The sequence below is a fragment of the Apus apus genome, chromosome 4, assembly GCF_020740795.1.
Source record: "Apus apus isolate bApuApu2 chromosome 4, bApuApu2.pri.cur, whole genome shotgun sequence".
NCBI classification, from domain to species: Eukaryota; Metazoa; Chordata; class Aves; order Apodiformes; family Apodidae; genus Apus; species Apus apus.
Genome location: NC_067285.1, coordinates 61442147 through 61469497, shown reverse-complemented (window position 1 = coordinate 61469497; position 27351 = coordinate 61442147). Strand labels below are relative to the sequence as shown.

At 43.2% G+C, this 27351-nt stretch overlaps 1 protein-coding gene across 1 annotated transcript in view; it reads right to left on the bottom strand.

Annotated features, from left to right (window-relative positions):
- COL25A1 (collagen type XXV alpha 1 chain) overlaps nucleotides 1-2679 on the bottom strand; it is a 322787-nt gene extending 320108 nt beyond the window's left edge. The window contains exons 1-2 of the mRNA XM_051616887.1: nucleotides 2320-2679; nucleotides 1674-1743 (exon numbers count right to left, since the gene is read on the bottom strand). Of these exons, the coding sequence (XP_051472847.1) occupies nucleotides 1674-1743; nucleotides 2320-2679 (430 nt within the window). The remainder of the gene's footprint in view (nucleotides 1-1673; nucleotides 1744-2319) is intronic.
- Nucleotides 2680-27351: the final 24672 nt, after the last annotated feature.

Here is a 27351-nt window from a genome sequence, read left to right as displayed (position 1 = left end):
TATATATTTATTTTATAATTATTCATATAAGTTTTCCTGATCTTACGAATCTTCGTCCCTTGGAAATGTTTCCCAGATCACTTTTTTTTGGCTTTCATCCAGCAGGGATTTTTACAATTTATATGAGAAATATCCTGGTTTTCATTGTCTATTTGATAAAACATACTTCTTAAGAAAAAAGGTCAGATAAAAATTGGTGTAATGTGGAGCTCTAGTGGTAAGGGGGAAGTAAAGCAGCACATAACACCAACTGAAAAAGTAGACACTGACCTCCAGTATGAAAACAGTAAACAAAAGCAAAAACACTGTAACAGATTAATTTAAACAAGGGAAAGGGAGAGAGCTTGGCATCACATTGAACAATGTCTCAGGCTCACAGAATACATCTCTGCATACAATGTGATGAGCAACCCTAATTTTTAGTGCACTAACTTTAATCTTATCATTTATTGCAGGCAAGCAATAGAAAAAATAAGATCAGCACTGTATGCTCAAGCTAGCTTTAAAGGTAAAAATTATACATAGCACACCAGGAAACCAATGTTGACCATTAGGGAGCTGTGTAATTCTATGCACCCTTTTAAAACAGTCCTAGTCACATATACTGTCCTTTAATTCTAGCCACGGTAACTCCTATACTAGCCAGTAAATACTCTCAGTTGTATCATCAGCAAAAATACCATGCCAACCATTTTAGTCAGTTTTAACACAGAGATACAGTAGTCCTTTCAGAATTATGGGTTTGACTCAAATTACAACCTAAACTGAAAGAACTTCTTCCTTACAAACACAGTACTATCACACATCCTACTGGAAAATATCATCAGCTTGAGGCTTGTTGATAGTCAATATTCTATCTGTAAAAGAGGTGGTTTTTCGTATAGAGTGGCAGGATATGTAAAGCATCCTGTGCATCTAGTGCACTTCATCATATGGAGGATGCTGGAATTCCTACACTACCCTGTGAAACACTGGCATTCTTTTCTTAATTTCTGAGATGCAATTGGAACTTGGGTTTGTATTAGCAGAAGTTTATAAAGCTAAACCAATACTGACAGTTATCAAACTGTCAAAAAGCAGCACAAAAACCACAGGAAACAACCAAACCCAGTATTAGGAGGCAACAAACATCAAGCAACATCTCTGGTTGCATAAACACACACAGTTTTGAACCCTCAGTGTGAAACCTGCAGTCCCTTCCCAGGGGAACTGCTTTCATCCAAGACTACACAAAAATGAGACTGAAAAGCCCCTGTATATATCACTGCTAACTTGTAATCGACTCTCCACCCATTTCAATCCATTATATAAATTGTTGGATATTTTTGCTAGGAACTGTTGTTCTACTTCCCAAGCTGAGTGCACAATGCCTTGATTCAGTACTATCCCATTTAAGACAGAATATATTTCTTCTTGCTAGGGTAGATCATTAACTTCTTCAGAAGTGTTATTGTTCGGCATCACCCAGCCTAACTAGGGTTTTTAAGTAGTATTATTCCAATCCAGCACCACAGTGGAAGGAGATTATTCGGGGCTTTACACCTTTCCCACCCAAGGAACTGACTGAAGAGGCACCACCTGGATCTGACTCGTGTGTGTCTGAAAAACACGGGATACCAAACCCCCCAGAGTTACAAGCCTCAGAGAGGAGATTTCCAAGACATGTCTGTTACCTGGTGGGCAGTTGCACTCTGGAGGCGCTTCTCTCGCTACTCGTATTTTTGCCAAGTGCTCGTACGATTTCTGTGGGCGAGAGAAGCACCGTCAGGGCACCCGGCGACCTCGCTCCGCCACCCCCAGGGCTCCCGAGCCGCGCGGCCGCAGGCTGGGATTCACCGCTATCCCACCGGCTACGCAGCCAGCGATGGCTTCTTCGCTTGGACTCGACCCAAGCTGTCTCACTGACTTCTCCACCCCCACAACAACAACAAACAAGCCCGACGCCGCCGGCTCTCTCCCACCTCCGCCCCCAGTACCCCCCCGCACCGCCCCAACTCAGGTTTGCTTTTTATTTTACACGCGCGGCCGAGAAGCGCAGGGACGGAGGCCGGGCACGGCGGCAACTTGCGGACGAGGAGGGCGCCGGTGTCGCGCGGGCGGGGGTCCCCTGCAGACGCCCAACCTGCCCCCCACACCAGCCGGGGCTGCCCCCAGCCCGCTTCCCCCCAGGCCCTGCCGCTCCCCGGGGGTGCTGGCCCCCTCTCCCCGCTTCTCCCCCCATCCCGCTTTCGCGGAGCCGCTCCGGGCTCCCCCTCGCCCCCCGTCGCCCCGCACGCATCACCCCCCCATCCCGAGAGAGGCCGCCCCTGTCCCGCGCACCTGGGCGAGGAGTCGCTCCACTTTCTCCTGCATCATCGCGTTCAGCTGCTCCAAGGAGTAGCCGGGCAGCGGCGGGAGCGGGGCGGCGGCAGAGAAGTCCCCCCGGGCGCCCTCGATGGCCGCCACCCTGGCCTGGAGGTCGCTGGTCCGCACCCCCAGGTAGACGCAGGAGGCGGCCGCCAGCGCCGAGAGGAGGGCGGGCAGCGCCGAGCCGCACCACCCGGCCGGCCGCGGGCAGCGCTCCCCGCCGCAGCCGGGCTTCCAGCTGCCATCCCGTCCTGCGGCCCCTCGGCTCTTCCCCAGCGTGCTCTTACACCCTTCAGCTGCGGCAGCTTTGATTTCCTTTCCTCCGCCCCCCATGGAGGCAATTTGTTTACAAACAGCGGCAACAAAAACAATAGCAATAAAGTACTAGAAAATAAATATTATTTAAAAAAAAAAAAAGGCAAAAATAACAATATTTTTCTAGAAAAATGCGGCAAGTAGAAGAAGAGCCCTGGAGGGGCTCACGCACTTTCAAGGCGGAGCAGCAGCCCGCACCGCACGGCGGCGGGCAAAGGGGAGGGTGCGAGGAGCCACAAGCCGGCAGCAGGACTGGGTGCGGGGCGAGCACCCGCGGCTCCCACCGCCCTTCGGAGGCAGCAGCGTGCTCTGCTAGCGGTTCGCCACTTGTCAGAGAGGTTTTCAGGCGCGGGGCGGGAAGCGCTCCCCCCCCTCCGCCCCTCGCTCTCCTCCCCAACGCCGGACTTGTTGCTCCCCCTCCACCTGCCTGCGGCGCCCACCAGCCCAGCCCCAGTCCCCCAGCAGACGCGAAAGCCCCCGCGCTGCCCCGCTGTCAACCCGCGCCGCACCGCTGAGCCGCCCCGGCCCGCCCCCACCCCCGCCCTCATTAGCATAATTTATTCACCTGGGCGGAGGAGCTCTCTTTGACTAACAAATGCGGGGGGGGCGGTTTGGGGGGCGCCGCAGCCCGGAGGTACCGGGGAAGGGGATGCGAGAGGTGTCCTGCCTCTGCGGGGTCAGTTTTGGAGCACCGCGCCAATTTACGGTGGGTCCTGAGCGGGCTGTCATGCCCACGGTGCGGGCACAGAACGCGGGGAGCGCTCTGTCATCCCGTGCTTTTTTTAGAGCACGGAGGAGAAACGTGTCTCATAACTCAGCGACCGGCGCCCCGGGGAGCGCGCACGTGCAGCGCAAGGGCTCGCTTCCAAAGGAGCAGCGAGCACTAACTCCCTATTGCACGGAGTCTGGTTCATTTAAGCTGATTTTTCTTCCTCTTTGTTTATTTACCAAGTTGCTTCTTCACTGTGATGTGAGCACCAACCAACCCCGTTTCATCGCTTCTGGTTCCTATGACGGGAAAAGAAGCATCAATATCCAAAGAGCTGCACGCAGGGCCTGGTGAAGAGCTTGTCCATTTCTCTTCCTCTCCCCTCTGCCTCCCATCTTTGGAATGCTGCGTTTACCTGGTGTAATTTGGTTCTCTCATCTTTGCCTTGGCACAGTGCACCTCCTGTGTAGCACTCGCTGTGGCACTTTTTGTGTCCAGCAAACTCCCCAAACCAGAGAAGCTTCTCAAAGCAGGACCAGGCTCTGAAGAAACACATAGATCACACTGGTTGGCATTTACTGACATGAATACCAACTAGTTACAAGATATAGACACATGGGATGAAGAAGAGACTTCTCCAACCAAGGCACTTTTCAGATAAGACTGAGTGTGCTGGTTTGTGCTACGAATCAAGTTTCCTTATTGAGTCATATTTGTGTGGTTTTATTACCTATTGTCTCCCAAGTATTCAAGCAATCAGAACTGTTATGAAAACATGGATCCAAAAAGCTTTGTGACTTTCAGTATAAGCACTTAGACTTTGAATAAAGTGTACCAGAAGTTCAGAGCTAGTTGTTTAGTCTTCTTAATCTGCCTTTCTCCTTTCTAAAAAAATAAGGTTTCATGGACTCTAGCCAGGGAGAAGAAATCAGGATGACATAGCCCCAGGTGATAGTTTTTTTCACAATAAAGAGTTAATAGTTGCAACGGACAGCGTGCAAACAAATTCTTCCAAATGGCACATACCTTATGATCAGGAGTTGCGAGTAACAACTGCTCTTTTCAAAACAAGGATTGCTCATAGACTATCTGTTGGCAATAAGAAGACAAAATGGTATTTGGCATGAATAATCTGACAGAAGAAAACAAATAATACCCACATGCTCTTATTTGGTGCACAGCATGGGCTCCCTGAGCATCGTATGAGCAGAACCCAGGCTGCCTCAGAGCGGCTGGTGGGCCAGAGAGGCGCTGGGAGCCATTGGCTCCAGCTCCAGCGCTTAACGTTACCCCCTGCTGTTAGTAACCAGTGCCATTACTCACCCCGATGGTGGTGACATCCAGCAAAGCAAAGCTGCAAACCCTCAGGATATGATGATCCTCTTCGGGTTACGCAGGGGGGTTGCTGAGGCGCCGCTGTGGGCAGGACAGCTGCCCAAAACCCGCTGCTGCCTGTGCCATTCTCCAGTGGGTGCTGTCTCGTCTAGACTAGGGTGAAATTTGCTCCTGAGATCAACTCTTCTTATTTCAGTGCAGATATGGACTTTCTCTGGCTGCTTCAGTGCCCCATATGGGGCACGGACAGCCACGTACCCATATATCAATGTAACCTCGCTCAATGTTTTGCTTGGCTGAAAGATGCAGTCTGTCTGTCCAAGCATCTTTCTGTCCCAGCATCACACTGTCCGTTTGTTTTGGACAAGGCATATTCCACATCAGAAATTAAGCCTGAGACAAAAAGTCCCTTGTTGCATTACATTCACATGTACTTACCATCGTAAAAATCACCAAATGAGCAGGACTATCATGTTTTTGTCAGGCATGACACAAAGCTGCTTTCCAACTGGATAGCAAATCTCATGCTTGATGCTTCCTATTCTGAAGATGTGTAATGAAAGACTTCTAGTTTTCTGTCTGGGACAAATAGAAAAACTCTGCCATACTAGAATGAAAACCCAAACCAGGCAAGAGCAAATGTAAAATATCCAATAAATTGTTTTGGTTTGTTTTGGTTTTTAGATGTGTAGTTATACTCATATATACCTGGGAAGAATATTATTCCTGCCTGGTCTCACTCTGAAAAGACATGAGGCTCATTCATTCCTTGTGCATATGTCTGTTCACACATATCCTCAAAGGGAAACACAATGAAGAAAAGTGAGAGGAGAAAGATCACTGTCAAGCCTTCCTCCTTGCTCCAGCTTAAAGTTAGAATTTTCTTTTTGCCAAAGCTTGGTTCTGGGAAAGATGTAATCTAAAAGTTTGTTAAAATGCTTAGAAATTATTTGATAATTACAGAATTTGAGAACAAATTATTTCCGATAGCTTCTTTTTCTGAAGTGTTTTTACACAGAAATAGATACTAGAGAATCTTTGAAGATGCAAATTGGCAGTAATCTCTTCTTACAGAAAAAACATTGTGATCTTCCTGGTGGAGGCATATTTATCCACCTCACAGCAAGGCGGGTTCAGAATACACTAGACTGGACTTCAGAATCTGAGCAGCAAGTTAAATTAAACACAGTCTGATTAAATCTAGCACAGAAGTTGTTCATGTAGGTGAAGAACGCAACACAGCTGGTTTACCTGGTAGGAAATTATCATCTGGTCACGTCTGCTGGAATGCAGACGTTAAGCAGTTAAGCACTTGTACCCTCCTGTGTTCAGTTACTCGATACCATCAAGTGGACAACTGGTGGCTTTGCAGTACACTTACCCCACCCAAACACAATAAACTGGAGAAAAAACATGTCAGAGTCAGCCTTGCTGCTTTTGCTGTCTTCCCAGAAGTGGGAGGCAGAGCGAATCCAGGACATGCATATGTTCAGTGCCAGTGAGCCTGCTTCTTATTTTGCAGCCAGGATGATGCCAGAGTCAAGAAGGCATCTACTGAGGATCATAGCTTAGATTGAAACCAGATTGCTGTAGCACTTCTGAGAATGCTCTCCATGCAATGAAAAAGCTGATTTTCTTTTTTTTTTCTCTCTCTCTCTTAAAAAAAAGCCATTACTTTTTACATTTTTTATTGGTGAAGATTTATAGGTTTTGAATTAGAGTAACTTGGTCTAAGGAGTCAAACTCCTACTCCAGGAGTAAAACAGATGGCTGTTCACATGGGCAAACAGTAATTTAATTGCTTGCAGGCAGGGACTGTATCTCAGACATTGCTGGTCACACTTAGCGTGATATATCATGCAAGTTCGGGTTACAAAACACTTAAAAATGCTTTAAAAGCTTGTTTTGTATCTGGTAGCTAGAATAATGCAGCTTGAAATAAGAACTGAAACCCAGATATATTGAGCTGGCCGTTAACATGTGCAGGTGGAGAGTAAGCAATGGCAGACCTGAAGCACTCCAACTCAAACAGCAGCAAAAAAGGAGAAGAATTTTAAATAAGGTCTGCTGAAGTGCTCGTGCATGCAGATGCAAGGCAGCCACTCTTCCCACCAGAAGGAGAGTGCTCTCACTTTGAAGATTTGAATCTCTAAATGCCATGTTTTAGCAGATCTCGTGCATGACCAGGCCAAAGGTATTGACACAAGATGCTACTGTTTGCATTTCATGGGTCTGTGTTTGAAGATGTGGATGGTGTTTGCAGATAACAGTTTTCCACCAGACAGGACTAAAGTCTGGAGTTCTTTCCTTATTTTTATGTCTACAGCTTGTTGTATTCTGGCTGACCAATCCACAATCCACAACTAGATTTCTTTACCAGATACAACATAAACTTTTGATTAGAATTATGCAAAACAGATTAGTGAAAATTAAGCACTCATCTGCTGAAGCAACAAACCGCTTCCAGTTTGTAAAATATTTTGCTTACATGGTCAAGAAAGGGAGAAGGCAGAGAATAAATGCAAGTAGAAATCAGAGTCTGAGACTGTGTTGGAACTGAGGTGACACACAAAAGGAAAAAAACTTGAATTATTAATAACAGTCATGTATGCTCCAAGACAGAGTTTAAACTTTCTATTCCAAATGTTCCTGCTTTCAAATTGAGCTTATATATTATTCATTATACATGGTCTTGAATTGTATCCGCATTCTACTGCTTCCTCCATTCTTCTCACTTCTGCTCAGTACAGCCCTTGAATTAGAGTGCATCTTGCACCCTAAATGAGATTTTACTCAACTTTTTTATACTTCTATGGGTAAAATGCTGGCTAGAACCAGAATCCAGCCCTTCTGCGACTTGCCTCACTTTTCAGCTCTCTGGCAGGTTAGGTTGCATAGTATTTCTCATTGTGTTGCTCGTATAATATGCCAAGATAGCACAGAAGCACCAAAAAACCCAACTTAATTCACTGTTTGGAGCAAAAAAAGTTGGAAAAACCTTTCACTTTCAAATATCCAAACTGATTGACTTCTGTCACTTTAAATTTAATATAAGCAAATTAAAGTACAGTATGCCAAATGCAGTACATTAATATACTTAGCAGATGGATAACACTAGCTTGTGATTTAATACTTAGATATACTCCTTTCACATTTACTGTACAAACACTTCATATATTTGAATCTTTAAGTCAGACATCTTCAGACTGGAGGCAATTGAGTCACATGAGCATAGGATTTAGTTTATTAGTTCCATAACCTTATTGGTATTTTGGCAAACTTGATAATAATAAAAAAAAATTTAAAAATCCTTGCATCTGGATTTTAATATATTTCACAGTATTTTCTTATTCAGCTTGTTGAAACCAGCTCTCCTAGACCTACAAACTGACTGATTCAAGGCAACATTCAGACTCTGTATGTTATTCTTTACTAACTAAAATTCACGAGCATTTTTCATGTGCATGTATTAACAAACACTTCATAACAGATAAAACAACTATCTGACATTTGTCACAGCTTCAAATACTGTTTTAAAATGCAATAGACCCTTGAGAAGCCCTCACAAGAATTTTACTGGATGGAGAAGCATAATCAGAAATGGGACAAGGAGACCAAGCTTGAGAACCTCAGACTGAAAAAAAAATACATCCCTGCCCTGGCTCCAGGCCAATTAATATCTCTGGGTTCCCTGGTTTGTTTGTTTGTGTATGAATGAACACCACAGGAATTCATGGGTAGAGGCAAAAGGCTTGAGAGGACAAGGTTCATCCAAAGAGCTTCTGAGCCTGCAAAGTCCTGTATTAACATGAAACTTCTCTCACGTCAGTAGTTTGATCCAAATCAATAGGATTAGTCATGAAAGTAAACTTTCACGTGTGCTGGAGTATTTGGAGACCATAAAAATGCCAAGATGAGAGTCAAGATCTAGGATCCAGCACAAAAAACCTAATTTTACAGGAAAGAAATTTTCTACATCTTGTTTTTTCCAAATTTCTGATTGTTTTTTTCCTATCTTTTCCATATGAGGTCACTACTATATAATTCCACATGCAGAAGCAGTTACTTTTAAGAACTTATTTCATTTCTCAGAGACATTGTTACAGTAAAGGATATAATCCTGAGAGATCACCGTTGGAAATCACCTCTGAAAATGGCAACAGTCATTTTGAGAATATTTTTATTCCCCAACACAAAGAAAAAGCTTACCAGAAATGCAAATGTGAAAAGCACAGGACATTGGCAACCATAAAAACATAGATTCATTATAATGCAGATAAACTGACATTTATATAAGCACCATCAATTATTTACATCCTTAAAACAGGCTGAACGTCTTGAAAACTTCAGATACTGTGGGTAAAAGATGGAAAAGATTACCGTGGGACAAACAATTAGAAATCAGAAAAGTCAGCAGACGGAAGGAAGATTATTTTATTATCAAATTTAAAGGAAGGAGCCAGGAAGCAAGCAGAAGAAAAATCACAGTATGGATTTTAAGAGAGTGAGGGAGGTAGTTGCAGCAGGAATTCTTCCCTTGGTTCAGTGGATGGTGTCCTCCAAGTAGGTTAAGAACAGATCAAGTCTGGTGACTAATACTTTTCCCCCAATTTGGAATAAGTGTATTCCAAGTAATTTATCTGCAATAAAATATCTTTTTACAATCACTGCATATTTGAGTATCAGTGCTTCATTTTAAACTGGCTTCCACGACTCTGCTGAGGGCCATGTCTTCTCTCTGTTTAACCAAATTGCTATGATAATATCAAGTGAAAATCCTTATCAGGATGTCCAGCACCCTCAGTTATCTCCAGCTTTCCTTCTTGGTGCTATTGGTGATAAGGCAGTGGTGGGCTCTGACGATTTGTCATTTCCAATGGTTGTTTAATGTCTTATTACTTTAGCAAGGTCTCAGCACAGATGTCTACATGCTCACTAATACCTCCCCAGTCAATCTGATCACAAGTAATAAATGCTGCATCATTCAGCAAATTGTGAAAAAGTCAGTAGTCAAAGCATGAGTGCTCTGTCATAACTCTCAAAGCTGTTGTATCTTAAAAGGAAAATCTAAATCTGAGAACTAATTTAATTTCAGATTTGCTTTTCTATGCTATAGAATCCAATTAATTGTTGATATAAATTAAATGTTGGACTTTTTTTTTTTTAATAAAGGATGATTGATTTCAGGCAAAACCAGAATTCAGCCACTGCTCAAAATAGATTCAGGATAAAATATAAAAATTTGAACAGATCAGACTTGGATTCAATGGAATTCCCAATGTTATTACTTCTTGTGTTTGTTTTCCTAATTTGACTACCTCTCTCAATGTTGGTCCCATCCCCAGTTATTCAAGTACAGTTTAAAAATGCTATGCCATTAACAGCTGAAGATTTTAATCCCCTTTTGAAGGACATGAACAAAGTTTTCTGGGAAATTGTTGCTTGTTCACACAGATTCTCCAAAGAAAAATGTTTCTTTCTTGATCATGCTCATTTCAAGTGTGTATAGCAATTCCTCTACTGGGAAGATACAAATGCCCAGTTACATCACACTGCAGGCAAGAAAAAAAATATAAAGAAAACAAACAAACAAATAAAACTAACCACAAAACCCCAAACAACTGACCAAACAAAGAAGAAACAGAAAAAATCCCCACAAAACTCAACTGTAAAGGGCTTATCTGCATCTATAGTTTGTCTAGATCAGAACAAAGTGAATTTTAAGCTGCCTGTAAGTACATGGCAAAACCTATCCAACAGGGTTGCTATCAGGTGCAAAAGAAGTGTGTACTATGGATTTATCTTATTTTTCAGGTGTTTTGAGAAAGTCCTTTGGTTTTCTGAGACCTTTTATCCCTGACAAACTGCCAGCTGTCAGATCACCACCTTTCATTGTCTTTGCAATGGACTTGGATCTGCTTTGTGTGCTGCCAAGCAGGAGCACATGATGATGGCCTGCAGGCTTCTCTCAGCTTCTGGCTCTGTGTGTCTCTAGGCTTCTCTTTCTCTCTCGGCAGAGGGAAAGGAGGAAAAAAAAAATTTCTTGAAGGCTGCACAGCTGTAAAAGCTTTGAAAAGGTGGTTTATAGGGCACAGGATGGTCAATGATTGCGTCTGATTCCAAAAATGCAAAAATCAGTGTTAAAGGTCTCTTTCATGTGTCTCTCCACCTGTGAACAGCACTGTGAACTCTTCTGTGTGAAATTCTCAGGGAAGGGTAACAGGGTAAGATACCTGCGCTATCTAGGCAAAAATTAAGTTGCTATAATGAAAATTAAGGAACTAAGGTGTTACTGAGCACAGCCTCTGGAGAGTCACAGAGCCAAAAATGTAAACTGGCAGTCAGAAAAGCATCTGAAACTCTATCATGAACATTTAGGACATTTTCTTTGCAAGGAGTAGCAAAATAAAGGAAGCCAGTCAGGAGGTATTGCCAGCTGAAGAATCCATAGATCTCCTGTAGATTTCACAAGTATTCACATGAATAAGCATAATAAAATAGCCCGGCTGCTTGGGATTACAGGTCCCAGCCTTGTGTCTGCATCATCTCAACTCCGTCAGGCCTCCAGCTGCCAGAGATTTTACTGCATCTTTCAGGGGCACAGATTCTTCAAATTACTGTCATAGATTTCTTGTAGCTGTCATATTCTGTACACTACTTGTATTATTTTTATGCCAAAGGTAAAGTCAAGCTGGTTTGTCTTCCCTATTTGCCGTGCCTATAAGGAAATTTAAGTCTTTGATGATAATGCTGGCTATGGGAGTCTAACGCAGAGACCACTGACTTAAGGGAGAAAGGGACCACTAGGTAATCTCTTAATTTACCATCCTTAGTCCTGGATCTCTTATGCAGGGCTTCTATTTTCCACAGTGCTACTATGCTTCTTCCCAGAAAATTGCCCTGCTGCATTACAGGTGTTTGCTTAGAAATCAACACAAGCTTTCCTGTTCCTTTATCTTTCCAAGATTACACTGTCAAAACCAGTCATCTGAAGGTTACATGTGTATTAAATACTCTTTCTGTCTCAGTCTCTCAGGGAGCTGGGAGAGACACTGTATTTATAGGTGAACAGGAATATATTGGCAACCAGTTGCACAGCAAGTGTCAGTAATAGTGGGAGCTGATAGAGCAGGAAACTGGGCCAGAAGGGTAAACCTGTGTTAAAATTGCAGAAAGCAGGGATGTTTGGAGGGAAATATGGGGAAAGGGAATTCATTATGGGCTTTTATAGTTGAGGGTGATGCTCCTAAAGGTTACTTCTTGATGGAGCAGAAGTAGGACCAAGAGAAGAGAACAGACAGGCTTTGATGGTGGGGGATAATAGCACTATGGATGAAAAAGCAAAAGGGCAGAAAAGATCCATCAAAGTGACACAAAGCACTTCATATTTATATATACAGGGACTGGAGGGAGATAGAGGAACGTTCAAGCCTGTGTGTTGCCAGCTAGCTGGGGTACAGGCTGAAGCCATCTTATCTGGGCTTGACAGATATCAAGATGAAGAAGGCAGCCTCTTGCATGTGGAGAGGCTGCCCTGTGCTCAGCATTAAGAATGTCTTGTAGCAAGAAAGTGTGTAAGAGACTTAAGGAAGACTACTTTCCAGCTGAGAGTGTTGTTCTGAGTTAGTTAAAGCCTCTAAAAACATGTCTTCCTGATGTTTCTGGTTAAGGACACCTCGGGCCTAAAATTAAAACAGTCCATGTGTTAGAGGGGCAGAACCAGGCCCCAGTGAGCTTTGGAAGCAGCATTCTCTTGGTGGAGCAGGAAAGGGAATGTGTGTGATCACTGCAGCTGAAGTATTTTCTGCTTGATGTGGAAGGCCAAGTGGGTGAGCAGAGATACCGAGTTTGCCCTCCTGGATGGAAAAAAAGAGAGGAAAAAAGGTCTGACCAGGAATCTTCTCCCAGGGTAGATACTCACACATCAGTTTTCTGACACATACCTACACAACATCAGCACTCCAGTGGCTTTTTGCCAGATTATATTTAGATAAACTATCCTCCTGAAACAGCAGGATGATTTGTGTATAATTCTCCACTATTATTGAATTAGAACTTTTACCCATTTAGGAAATCTTGTGCTCTTAATTTTCTGTTTCATCTTGCCCTGGAGGATAATTTGGTTCTACTGTATCATTCTGTACTTTTCTGTCCTCTGTGATTTTAAATGCTTGAGTCTTATTTAATATAAAAGCTCTTTGATATCAGCTGGAAAACAGCTGAGGATTAAGCTTGCCCCTCAGTACTCTGCCTGCTGCTGTCATGTGTAAATCCTACATAGGAATTGCTCCCTTCCCCAGAAATCAGCTGTAGCCTGCATGAAGCATAGCAGATGCTTCACAAAACAGATCTGAAAGCAAGTCAAGATCCCGTTTTCAAGGCAGCATCAGAGCAGCTCCCCTCAGGAAGCCAGCAAATAGGCATCTATAACTCATTCATCTAAAAAATGCCTCCTGGAATCTTGAAGGGGTGCAGGCAAGCGCCTGTCATCTTTCTGCCACATGGGAAGAGACAGTACCAGCAGCACTCTTGGAAATGGTGTTGCCAGGTTGGTGTGCTGTGCAGCTCAGGATGCAGCTTATCCAACCACCCACAGGTGTCTGGGAAATGCTGATCCCAGCTTAACCAAAGAAATCCAACAGCATTACAGTCCTAGGTGTTGTGGCTGCAAGATGGTAGTATTGGTCACCAAAAGGGTAATAAAATTTGGCAATAAGGTGAGAATCTAGTTATTTTGGGCACCTCAATACAAGAAAGATATCGAGGTGCTGGAGCATGTCCAAAGAAGGGCAACAAAGCTGGTGAAGGGCCTTGAGAACAAGTTTTACAAGGAGCAGCTGAGGGAACTGGGGCTATTTAGTCTGATGAAAAGGAGGCTGAGGGGAGAAGGGGTAGGTGCTGGTCTCTTCTCACAAGTAACTGGTGATAGAACAAGAGTGAATGGCCTCAAGCTGCACCAGGGATCATTTAGACTGGACATCAGGAAGAACTTTTTTGCTGAAAGGGTTGTCAGACATTGGAACATGCTGTCCAGGGAGGTGGTTGAGTCACTATCCCTGGATGTGTTTAGAAGTCATCTAGATGTGGCGCTTGGGAATATGGCTTAGTGCTGGACTTGGTAGAGTAGGGTTAATGGTTGGGCTAGATGATCTTGAAGGTCTTTTCCAACCTAAGTGATTCTGTGATTCTCTGAATCTGTGATTTTATGGCAATGTTCAAATATTTTGCTGCCAAGGTTTCATCAGCTATACTATATGTTTTAGTTATCTGAGTCTCCATTAAAATGTCTGCTCTGGAACTAATTTTTAGGTGGTTTACCCACAGGAATACCAGCCCATATGCTTAAAATAATATGGGGGAGGGAGGAAGGGATGTAGATAGATAGATAGATAGATAGATAGATAGATAGATAGATAGATAGATAGATAGATGCAGAGAGGGAATAGAAATTTTTTTTGCAAGTGATAGCATGCCTGTGTATGATTATAATATGTAAAAAATACTCCAAAGACTTCTCCTCAATCTGTGTTTATAGAAAAAGTCCCATACACTTTTAAAAGAGTGAAAAGTTCTGCAACAAATACCGTAAATCAGCTGTAAAACTTTGTGAGCTGCAGCCCTGATGTAAAGCTTCCCAGATTGATGTGAGAACCTGAGGGTCTTTGCAGCCTATTGGTTAGGTAGCTGCGCTGCATGCTAATCACTCCTCAGCACTCACCACAACCAAACTCCTGCTCTGCTTCTTAGGGGAGTTTCATGTTGCCTTAGTAATTTAATCTGGATGCTGGTTTAGCTGGGTTTGGGGTTTTCTTTCACTAAATGCTGATGTGAAAAGATATATTGACAAAGAAACACAGATAAGACTTGGGCAGGTTTATTGCTGTAGCCCTCCCATTGCTGTCAATCATACCCTTGTGAACCAGGGCAGGCTGGAGCAATCAGCTTTTCAGAGCCATCTGCCAGAACGCCACTTCTTCCAGATTCGAGGCTAATATGTATTGATTTATTGCAGTCAGGAGATGGGACCCATCAAATTTAACCACCCTTTGTGTTTATGTCCCACCTTTGCTGCTTATTCCTATGACTTCTGTGATCGCTCCCAGGCCTGTCTCATCTTCCCCTTAGTTAAGAGACAGCATCCTCCTTTCCAGCAGTTTGTCCCCTTTCTGACTGCAGCTGCACTGCCATGTCACCCTACCTCTGTAGGTTTCTGTCGAGCTCTGCTGCCAAACACTCACTGGAGACTGACCTACTACAGCTTCCTACATGTTTGCAGCAGAATTATAGCTGTGTAGAAATGTTTGCAATGCTTTCTCTAGACTTATTTTGTTTGTGGCTATATGAAAAATCATGCAAGGGAGTGTATTTCATCATAGGATTTATCAGATGGCTTAGTGAAAAGGGGAAGAAGCATTCTTTATAGTAAATGTGCTGCCAAAAAATCTGTGTATCAGTTCTCTGCTGGCTGGAGTGAGCAGTAGCTCTTTATTATGGGTTACATATCTAATGCTGTTACTACAGGTCAGTGAGATCTGCTAGTGACAAGGAAGCCTATGACTTCCTTGGGTTTAATGTATGGCTCTTAAATCAACTCTCTCTTTATTTTCCATGTTTTGTTGGTCTTATTTTGTTTTCCCAGTGGCTCACTCTGTGCATTTGTACTTGGCATTTTTTTGGAACTTAATCAACTTGTTTTGCTTACCTCTTGCACTGCTTTGAATTTTGTGGGATCCTTTTAAAGCCCACAAGGTCATTGTTCTTTCTCGTGAGCTGTGTATTCAACTCCCATTAATATTAAATAGGATTTGACGGAATACACTGAGGAAGAATAAGCCTCTTAAACATGTCTTTTGCCATACCTATTTTATTTCTTGGCGTTTCTCACCTCTTGAAGCTATTTTTCTTATTTCCCTGTCTATCTGACAGGGAAATTTCCCTGTCTATCCCTGCCCTTCTAACAAGGCTCCTTCCCTGTGGAAGTCTCTCAAGAAAGCCAGGCACACAACTCTTTGCACTGTTTTCTTTTTCACTTCCATTTAAGAGGCACAGTTTGCTTCCTCTCTAAAACCATTTCCATTCAGAGACCAAAACTGCTTCTCTTCTGTTTTGCCCTGAGAGGGAGTATGTACTTGTCTGAAGCCATGCCATTTTCATCATACTAACAGAAAGATTCGTTTATTTTTTAGCCTTCTTTGAGCTCTTTAAAAATACAAAACTTGGTTTATTTGCAGTATCTTTAAGTATTTCACAAGTTATGATTCTAGCACTGCCTGAGTAGTGCTGTGGGTTGTAGGGCTGGGCAGTCCTGTTGAAGTAGGTGGCTTAATGTGGGTCCATTTTGGAAAGGAAGCACTTTCACATGAGGTTGTCTCTGTCCATAGGCAGTGCCACTGACTTGGGACAATCATTGTTGTGGACAGAGCTAGGAGTTAATACACAGTTTCATGTGTTATTTCCTTCCTGAAATGGTGGCCTGAAATAGAAAGTGCCATCTCTACACATTTTCAAAAGAGAAAACAGCATTTCTGTACTCATATGAACCATTTACCTTCAGCCTCTGATTCAATTGGTTTTCCATCATCCAACAATGAACTGCTAAATGAGCTGAAAATCTGTTCTGAGCTAAAAATGTCTTTCCTCTAGTACTAATTGCTAAAAAAACGAAACAGAATACCAAGACAGAGCAGGATAGAAAGTCACTTGCATGCAATCTAGCTTTAAAAAAATGCAAGGTAGCTCTTAAAAGGTGTGCATAATAAAGGGGCTGTGTGAGCCATTCACAAGGACTCCAGTAATAGCTCCTGTGTTAAGGGGAAAGCTACCACATTACTGTTTGCTTTATACTTCCCTCACTCCTTCCTCCCCGTTCCGCCCCGCCCCCAACCCAGCTCCTCTTATCAGTGGTCTTGTGAGCACCACAAAGGAAGAGCTTTGGGTTGTGTTGGCTTTGAAACCGCCCCAGCTGTTTGCTGCAGGGCTGCCTCTGGCTGATTGCCTTGTAGCAGGTGTCTCCTCAGTGAAGTGGGCAGGACAGCACCCACGGACCTCAGCTGCTCACACACGCAGCACAGCAGGCTACAGAAAACTGATGGTGCAAGTAGCTTTTTGAACCACCACCAGCATGCCAACACCCTGTCTTATTCTTGACCTCTGCTATTCATGCTGAAGTCCAAGATACCCCTAGTCATCAATGCCACGCTCTTCCTCTTTAGGCTTCATTCAGGTCTTTCTTTCTGGTCCCCAGTGTTTTCTTCAGCTGCTGAGCATGGCTGTGCAGCCAGTGATCTGGGAATGTCTCAGAATGAAATACATTCCTCAGGTCCTTCTCCACAAGGCAGCGCCATGAGGGGCAGCTCCAGGACAAGGGAAGCTGCCTGTGGCAGGGTGGCTGGCAGGGACCACTCCTCTGCAGCCCAAGGATTACCATTTAAACAGAGAGAAGAAAGACAGCAAGGTAAGTTGTTGCCCTTCACATCTCTGAAGAGTTTGTAAATGCAAATACTAAAGGCTCAGACCATAAGTGAACTTGAAAAGAAATTGGCTTTATGTACTTGGAAGATTCACAGCTGGTCTCATGATTTTTTTATTGTGACCTGACAGATTCACGCTTTTTGAGTCCTTCTTGTTGATGGAACAGATTATTTGCCTTTTGGTTCATTCTCACTGCTCCTGACACCTTAATCACAAGTACTAATGCAAGCAGATTCCTCTTGCATGTGAGGAGGCAGAGGGCTTGGATCTGTCTGAACGTTATGAAGCGCCATGTCACAGCTGACCTGTCGGCAGGTGTGAGGAGCTCAATGTGGGGACAAGACTCACCCCGGGCCCAGCAGGCACAGAGCCCCTCGCAGCAGCACTAAGGGGGGACCACATGGACCATGAATCTTGTGCATCTGCACAGGCAGCAGCACGCCCGGGAGAGCAGGAGGAAACAAGATGACTCCTTTGTATTTACTGTGCTAGAGTAGGGAGGAATTATCTACTGCATCCAGGAGAGCCTGTAGTCAGCGCACTATGAAATAAAATGGTGTAATTGTCAACAATAGGACAGAGCATTTCTGTACTACACAGTGCTTCACGAGCACACACAGAGCTTCACTAAGATGCTGTCAGTATGTACAGTGGCACTGGGAGCACAGCATGTGGAGGGAACGTGGACAAATTGAGGTTTTTCTGTATTACCAGATCACCAACAGAGGCAGAAAGGGAGAAAGGCACCTTGGGGCAATGCCCCAGCCTACAGCAACAACAAGAGGTGCTTAGCAGCTGCTGCCACATCAGACTGGGCATATGTTAATGCTCTAGCTCAGACCAGGAGCATGCTTTTCAACTGAATTTCCTGATTGCCTGCCATCACCATGTTCATGTTGGCAGCCTGGGTGCATGAGGCTCGATGCCTCATTCCTGGAACAAAACAGGGTTATGTGGTTGGAGACAAAGCCTGTGAATCCTGTGCAGTGTCTGTGCTGGGCCAGAAGCACCCAGAGTTCTGCTCTGCAGCTTTGCTCCTCTTCTCTACACTACCTTCCAGGAGGGCAGAGCCTCTGTGCATCTCTTGGTAAGCTGAAGATGGGACAACATGTTTATGCGAGTGGAAAATGACAATGCAGGGATCGTGACAAGCAACAGGTATTACACAGGTTGGAGGTCCCAGGAACTAAGGAAGTTCTTAATGGCTCCATGTGCTGTAGTATACTTCATGTAGTGAAAACATTATGTTATTTTTAGGTCCAGTTTTCACACGTGAGGTGTGAACACAGGCTTCAATTTTTTTTGTTTTGTTTTGTTTTAAAAGGTGTGACTCTTCCTCCACAAGCTGTTCTAAATATGTGCCTCCATGTTTAATGTGCCAAAATAAATGTTCTGCTACATTCTGATTCTGGCTTGGAATTTGCTTCTGAGTTTTAAGTCAGTATGTGCACAATGACAAATTTTGTATCAGTGTTCAACACCATCTGATACATGATACTTCATGGCTATTTCACTTTGGTCATCTTTCTTCTTCCACTAATTAAGTTATTGGCTCATTCATTGCTAACAAAAATACCAGGAAAGGAAAGCCTGAGAATGAAAAATTCATTTAGTTCTCTAATATGAACCTAGACCCATGTCCCAAGTGTTAATTTTTAGGGAAAAGCCTACATTTCAGTTAGGTTTCAAAATAAGTTTGTTTATTTTTCTGATCATGCTTGTAAAAGTCAAGCAAGCGCTACTTTATTTAAAGCCACAGCTGCTCAGGTAGCTCTTAAAAGAACAGCTTGCAGGATTCTAGTATTGTTTAATTTGAATACAAACCCTAGTCTAAGGTTTCATACCACAACTAGACTTAACGTAAGTGAGATTCTGATCTGAAGCCAAGCTCCACATCTGACCCAGCTCCAAATATGTCAGAATCCCAAAATACATTTTAAGTATACCACATGACAGAGTCCCAGAACATCAAGTTATATGATAAATATATCTAAATAGCAATGCTTTCATAAATAAATGAGTTATTGTGCCATTGAGTCCTTCTGTCACAGCGTTGAGGGTGCAGGGCCAGGTCCCTGTCTGTTTGCATAGAATAGTTTGGCATCATGCTTACGGACTTAGAGTGCCCCAAAGACACGTGTGAAGAGCAGAACATTAATTGCAGAGATCAGAAAATGAGCCAAACTTCTCAAATGCTACAACCAGACAGCCCAGCACATAATGGCACGGCTACAGCACAGGAGGAGTCCACGTTGAGCACTGCTGATCCTCAGGCCAGCTGCAAGGCACCCATTTGTCTGAGAGATGTGACACCATGGGCTCTAGTGCCTGGCTCTTTGGTGCTCTCAGCAGGTGGTTACCAAGCAACATTGCAGCTTCAGACCACGTTGCCCTCCCTGCCACTGGATGGATGCATCAGTCACAGCTGCTGCTATTGGGAGAGAATATGATTTTGGGGGAGGTGGAAGGAAGCTGGCTGTAAACGAAAGAGATTTATTTACCCCACACCCTCTAGATTGCTGCAGATCAGCTGGCTGGTACTTAAGAGATAGTCTTTGAGGAAAATTCAGGGATCTGAATTCATTCATTTAACAACAAATGAGATTACTGTGAAAAAGGAAAGATCCCAGATGCTTGTCCTCCACACAAAAGAGCAAATGCTCTTGCATGATTTTTCAGACTAGGTAATTGTAGCACCTGCCTTTGCTGAGTTGTATAATGATGCAACTCACCCTTACAGTGACCTTCAAAGGGGGAAAAGAAAAAAAATAAATAAAAAGGAAATAGCTTGTATGCAGAAATACCTGCAACACATTTTGTAAGAGAAGACTGAGGAATGCTTGCCTGCTGGCTGTGCTGTGTGTGAAGGGGTAGGGGCTGAGTTCTCCCTGACTTCTCACACCATTCCTCTTTTATAGCCCAAGAAGATGACCAGTTTCTGCTTCTTCTTAGCTGTTTTTCCTATGGCTTGATTTGTAGCCTGAATAGTTAGGATAGGAATTCAGTGCAGCACTCCATCCTGCTCACTGCTATAGTACTGCAAAGAGCACAAGAGCAGGAAGAGTGACTGCCCAGGTGAAAGCTGGTGGAAGTGCAGTGCAGGGAGCCCCCGCTACCCTCGCTCTGTCAGAGTAGCCATTATACATACCCAGCCTCCTGATCCCTGCTTTACACTTCTACAGAAAGGCCTAGTTCAGACCAGAAGTGCCAGCTCCTCTCCTTGAGCTATGAAGAAACATTTCTGCAGACCACGAGGGATGCAACACAAGGAGAAATAAAGGCGGAGGCATGTAGGTCCCATGTAGGACAAAGCACAAATTAGCCCTTTGCCTCATATCTAGTTGCTCTTAGCTGCAATGCAGCCTAAAGCTGAATCTTTACTTGCCTTTCAGCTTTCTCAGTTAAGTTAGATATCTGTTCCTCAAAAGAGTTTCCTAAAATAGCACACAAAGGGTTTCTGCATCTAAGACCCTCCACTCAGTGGAATTACCTTGCTCTCAGGCTGCATAAGCTGCATAAGCTTCAGAAGGACCCTTTTAAAATGGTATCCTGCAAAATCTGGTGAAATTTATTCCTGTTAAAATTTATGTTTAAGCAAGCAACGGGGCACAATGAGCTATGTCTGGTTTTCACCCAATTTCAAAATGGGAAATTTTTTCTCTTCACAAAAAGAGACCTGAATTCAGCAAGCCATGTTCTTGCTATGAGGTCTGCTCACCACCCAGAAGTGCTCAGCATTGTTACCTGAGCATCACTCAGGGTGAGTTCCATATTCAGAGTAAACAAGGGTGGATGAGGCTGCGTCTGATGGAGGCCTTACCTGATGAGCAGGAGCGGCAGCCGTGCCTGCATTGCAATGCGGTTGTGCAGTGGGGCAAGGGACACAGCACATTCTTCTCCCTGCCACAGGCATTCTCACAGAGGCAGGGAGGCTCAGGGGCTGCCAGCTGCTCAGCCCTTTGCTGCTGGAAGAATGCAGCTGAATGTGAAAACTTGTCACCAGGCTGAAGCCCTGATACACCTGTCCCTCCTGTCAGTCTCCTGCAGCAAAGTCTCACTGGGACTTAAAAACTCAAGCCATAAAAGTGGGATTTAACTAGCCTTATTCTAGAATGCAATATGTAACATCCATGCTCCATATGTCCCATGATGGGAATGTCCTCTTAAACCATGCTATGTAAACAAGACAACAGCTGTGGAATGGCATGAGCCATCCCACAGTAATTCAGAGAAGAGTTAGGCAAAACTTTAAGAGGAACATTCCGTTTTGTTAACTACCTATGCCCAAAGAAATGGGAACAATGTGTGATAGGGATCAGTGTCATCTTTTTTATTAAGTGGCAGATCTCTGAGAAACCTGTTTGAAGGAGGAAAATGGCATCTCCAGCAATAAGAACAGGGGAAAATATTTCCCTTTTTTGTGTTGTTAACAGTCTTGCATCTAGCCTGGAAAGATAACATATTGGGAAGCTCCGAGTGCTCACCTTTTATAGGTCAGCAGTGTGGGAGCCCTGAAGGAATGTATTCTGGTAAATGTATGGAAACAGCTGGCTGCAGCTGAATCGATTGTTTCCTCCCTGGGGATAAATGTTTGCCTGTCTTTTTTTCCCCCATTTTCTTAAAATCTAAATTAGACTGCAATAATGCAGAGAAATTTCCTGATACTTCCACTGAAGGCATGTATAGTAAATGCAGTAACAAGCACTGCTCAAAGCATCATTTTTCTATTTGTTAGGTGAAATTAGAGGAAAAGGGTTGTGGTTTTCTCCTCCTTTGATGGGCTTTTTTTGCACATGAAGACAAATATATTATTCTCTATTAATCTCTAGTTAAACAAAACACTTTATATAACTATAAATCAAACATCTTGGCTGTTCCCCATCCCCCTTTCCTTTATTAAACTTGGATAGATTGAAACTAAGCATCTTAAAACTGTAGGTCAAGTCGCTTGACCACTCTTAAAAAAAGCAGCACAATGGTTTGATTAATTCGATTTTAACCTGAAAATAATTAGTTCTACCAAACTTTCATTATTAGTTAATAAAACTTCTAGCATTACAATTTTCTTCTGTTCCAGTTACAATATATATGCTGACTTTTGCACAGACACAAAGATTTAATATCCTCCTAGGCAAATATTGACCAAGACAAGAGGTCAATATTAACCTGTCAAATCAATAAATCCAAACATTCACATTGGCTGTAGTTAATTTTCATATACTTACTTAGTTAAAAAAAAAAAACCACACACACACAAAAAAACCACCACACAACCCCCCCCCAAAAAAAAACCCAAACAACCAAAAAAAACCCCAAACAACTACAACAACCACCACAAACAAAACCAAGATTATCAAAGAAGTTACTGTTGGTCAAGCTCAGAAACATACTTGTTTGACACAATTTGCAAAACTAGTAACAAGTGTTCACCTGGAATGCCGGAATTAAAAGTTAAGATTGTAATAAATCTTACCTACTTTGACCTAACCAGAAACTAGGAATTATCATCACATACACATTTTTCACTTGGCTGTTTAAAAGCTGCATTTGACTAAGGCAGCTTGTAATTTTAGCGGCTGACTGCAGGCCTGCAGGGTCAAAAGTGGGAATTAGGTGCACTCTCTTCCAAATACATGCTCTGCTAAATACCCTGACTACAGTCTTTTGCCTTGAGACACTGGTAGCTTTGGGGGATGGGGAGAGGAGGAGAGATTTTGTTAGTCCAATTCCTTCAAAGCTCTGGGTAGGCAGCCAAAATCTGCATTTGTGAAGGTTTCAGCATAGAAATAAGTTCAAGGTATCCATCCTAAAGAGCTTTCCATCTGTGGATATGGAGCAGTAAGACTTCCTAGCAATCGTTCCAACCTCTCCTAAAATCCATTACTTAGGATGGCCTTGTGATAAAAAAGTTAGTATCCTGTCTGAGTTACAGAGAAGTGGGCACGCACCTCATCAAGCTTTCAGAGAGGATTTTGAAAAGAATTTCCCACTTACTGCATTAAGCCCTGTGTTTGAAAGAAGTACAAAGCAGAAGCTAAGAGCAGAGAAGGAACTGTCTTCTCTCTCCTTTGCAAAACACACCCTTGAGTAGAATATTTAAGGTCTCTGGAGCCTTTCTGTTTATTTCTAGAACTCAAGCAGCACCCTGGCTATGGATTATCTGTAAGCTGGAAGCACAAATTGCGATGCAAATGAGTACACCAAGAGTCCTTATTAAAAGAAAGGCAACAAAGACTCTTCAGGAAAAGAGAGGGGTAGCAGGCAAGGAGAAAAGGCTCCCGTGGGTCAGTTGTGGGGTTAGCAGAGGGAATTCAAGGCTTGGAGCTGAACCATCAGCAGCCTCTCTCCATTCTTAACAATGGGGCATTGTTCAGGCATCTCGGTGATGTCCTCTGTTAATAATAGTGTTTTCTCTTTGGGTAGCCTGCCCTAGAAACCCCATGGATTAGACATCAAGTCCCACATAGCAAGGAAAATGAGAGAAAGCATAGAAAAGTGAGGCTTGCTCTTGCATTCCTTCACTGTTGAGGGCAAAGGAATAACACAAAACATGCAGGAAAATATTCTTGATAAGGTGTGTAATCCAGTTGCAAAAAGGGGAGGGGAAATACAACTGTAACACTACCAGTTTGATCTTAGCTTTCAACATCAGGATCATGGTTATATTCTCTGTCTTTCATGCAATGCAGCTGAAGTGGAAGAGGTTTGCAGACTGCCATTTACTTCAGTTGTCAGCTGTAATCACAATCACCATCACTTGTGCTGCAGCTATGTCCCTGTGTAACAGGATAGGGGTCCCACGTTCTGCTAGACCTTGATGAAGTATAAAAGACATCAATCCTGTCCCAGACAGCTTATCCTACCAATAGGCAGCAAGCCTGAGCAACATAAAAGCAAGCGGTGAGGTGGAGGAGGTGCTAAAGGGAAGAAAGTTTACAGCATTTCTGGGTTACAATGGATGGCTTTATACCCAGCCAAATGTGTCCAAACAATTTAGAAGTGTTGAGCTTATTGTAAAATGAGTAATTAAATGATAACAGCTCTGCTCAGGCATGGTTTCTTGTGGTCCCCTGAGCATGCTGCTCTCTGAATAGGTCAGTGGGGTTGGTCAATGAGTTCATGCTTAGATTGTGGTAAGACTTCTCACACAACTAATTCAAGCCAGCTACAAAGAGCTGCAGAGGAAGCAGGGGAAGATAAAGTCAGTTGTGGAGGAAGGAGGAGGCTGGAGGGAGCACCAGCATCAGTTGGAAATATGGCAGTGAGTGTAAGTTGAAATATCAGCCTCCAGCATCTACATTTTCCAGCAGTCACACTTAGTGCTGAGAGCTCAGAGGTCACTGGTACTGCACGTGAGAGCAGCTGCAGGAACTAAAGGTTTGCCCAATGGGTAGTATGAAATGAGTGACTCTCAAAGGCAAAAAGGAAGATGCATCGGTGAGCACATTCAGAAATTAGGCACTTGAGGAAGAGCAGCGGTATGAGACACGCAGGCTAAGTAGGTGGATAGATGGTGGGCTTGTCCGTAGGGGAAATTCAGTACCGACTAAGTTAAGGTGTGAATTTACACAGCCCTAGCTACTCTGCACTACCTTCCTGTGTGGATAGCCTTAACCTGTACTAAGAATGCTTTTGTGAGCACAATGACACATTTACTAGAGGAGTTAATGTAGAGCAGCTAATGCACTGCAAATTCACATCCCAATCACCACCATCCTGCCTGTCCCTGCTGATCACACAGGAGTGCTTTTTCAGCAGGGGGCACTTAAAGCAACGTCAGGAAAGTGTTCCCAAATGCTGATGTTGTATTGGAGCAGGGCTGCCTGTGCAACCTGATAGACAAAAATCATTAACAAGGATTGAACAGGGATGCTTGTGAAACAAATTGGTCTGCATTTCTTTATAAGGTTGGGAGGGTATCCCCAAGGAAGAGCTTTTTTCTGAGGTGTCCCAGAACTATTTTCTATTACTAAATAACTGTTTGAATATATGTATGCTAGTATGCTTTATGTGTCCTGTAGACATATCTGCCTTTCACCAGACAAAAAAAGTTTATTTACCTCTTTGTTAGAAATGGTGAAACTGAAATACAAGTGAAATTATGTACCTGATATCACATCTGGAAAGGCACCCCTAATCTCCTGATACTAAGCCCTGCTCTGAGAGTCTGACTGTTTTAAATCGCAATTTTTTGTTCCTGTGAAGGGAAGAAGGAGCTGAGACTTTGGCCTAGCTATGAATTTGGATCCAGATATTGTAGCTGAGGCACTGCAGTATACGATGAACCTCATAAAAAAACATGCTTGCTGGAATGGATCAAAAATAAAACTTAAATAAAAAAAGAGGCTTCTAACTAATCCCAGTCACTTCTGAAAAAATGTTTGCTTTAATCCTACTGACGTTGCTGAGACCCTTAATCCTGGAATTGTCTCACATACTAGAGTGCATTTGGGGGGAGAAGAATCTGGTTCTATAGAAACAAACATGCTCTTTTTATAAGTGATAGGTTAAGCATGCAAAGTCTATAATTACCATAATGACAAGACTGATGCTCTATGAAGAATACTAATTCATCTGTACTCATTCCATCACGGAGGGCATGTCACTTGTATTATTGAAAGCTGCTGATGTGAATAACACAGAAAGGTTTCTCAACATTTCCTGTTTTGCTGAATAGTATAGTCACATTGTCACAGAACACGGTTATATGATCTGGTAATGAAACACCATAATGCACTTGTGCATGGTAACAGACTTAAGGATATGGAGAGTACATTAGTCCTCAATTATCTGGAATTACCTGGCCCTGGATGGCCTAAATCACAACCTTCTGGATGCTTTCAGGTCTTGCATAAATGCAAAAAGTAGCATTCAGAACTGATAGCACAGGAATGGCTACAGGAATTTAACAGCATCTCCTGTGAAGGCAGACGGAAAAGTGTGCTGCTGTACGTATTTATCAAGAGACATCCTGCCTGCTCTTAACTCTATCTGATTTTACCCTTAAAGTTTTACAAATAAACAAACTTCCCTAAACACTCAGCTATGTTGTGTTACACTGTAGTTACATAAGGAAACAGCAGTGTGCTGCTTTGCAGAGATGAAGTTGTTTTATAAGTGGAACCTCCAATAGGAAACATCTGTCCCTTATTTATGGGCATGGTTTAAGCCACTTCACTGTGGATTCTTTACTCCTTCTTTTCTTTCTCCTAGTGGCCTATTCTGTAGTTTGCCAACTATTTACAGTCTATTATAAATGTACTCCTCTTATTTCCAGGCCTGAAATTAGCCATTATACTACTCGATATGCTGACATTTCTGATGCTTAGCTTCTCACGAGATGTCTGCTGCTTCCTTTCCAGCTCAGAGAAGATGGGTCAGGAGCAGGTGAAATCCTCAGAACTCTGAGGCAGTCAGTTCACTCAGGGAAGGAATGGCTCTGTTACCACATCCCTTCTGCAATGTTATCGTTACATGGTTGAATTGCAGTTTCCATTATAAGCCTCATTTTCCGGGTTTGTAGCTCATCCATAACTGACCATTAAGGCTGTCAGCCCAGCAATGAATATTATTCTAAGACTTTGTTAGAAAATTGGCTTAGCTTGCTTGTTAGGCTTTTTTATTTTTTTTTCCTTTAAAAGCTGAAGTCTAAAAATAGTTTTTAGATATGGGCTGTGGAAATCTCAACAGATCACAATGCCCTCACCAAATATCATGGGTACTTTGATGCACACTCTCAGCAAACAGAGCAGCGCAGACTGCAACATGGAACGTGAATTAAGGCTAATTGAATACCTTTCTGCATCTTGTGTGCCATGCTGCTCCATTCCTGGCCTTCCAACTCTTAGTAGAGAGATTGTCTATACTTAGCTTTCACACACTAACCCCATTCAGTCTGCGTGTTGGACTTGATCCCACAGATTCTTCATTTAGTTTAGTTTTCTCCATTTAGCTCAGTTTCAAAGGCAGAAAAGAACGCTGCTAAAAACTCTGTACACCTCCAAGGAATGTAAAACAAATTCCACGCTTAGATGGTAGTTCACAGCATTATTTACAGTTTTGAGTTCCAGCTTCCTTCTGCTCCCTAACTGTATTTGCTTGCTCACCTACGTCTCCACTGGCCGAAAGTGGAAACTCGGTCTCATGTGAAGGATTTCAAGGAAGAGGTGCCTTCT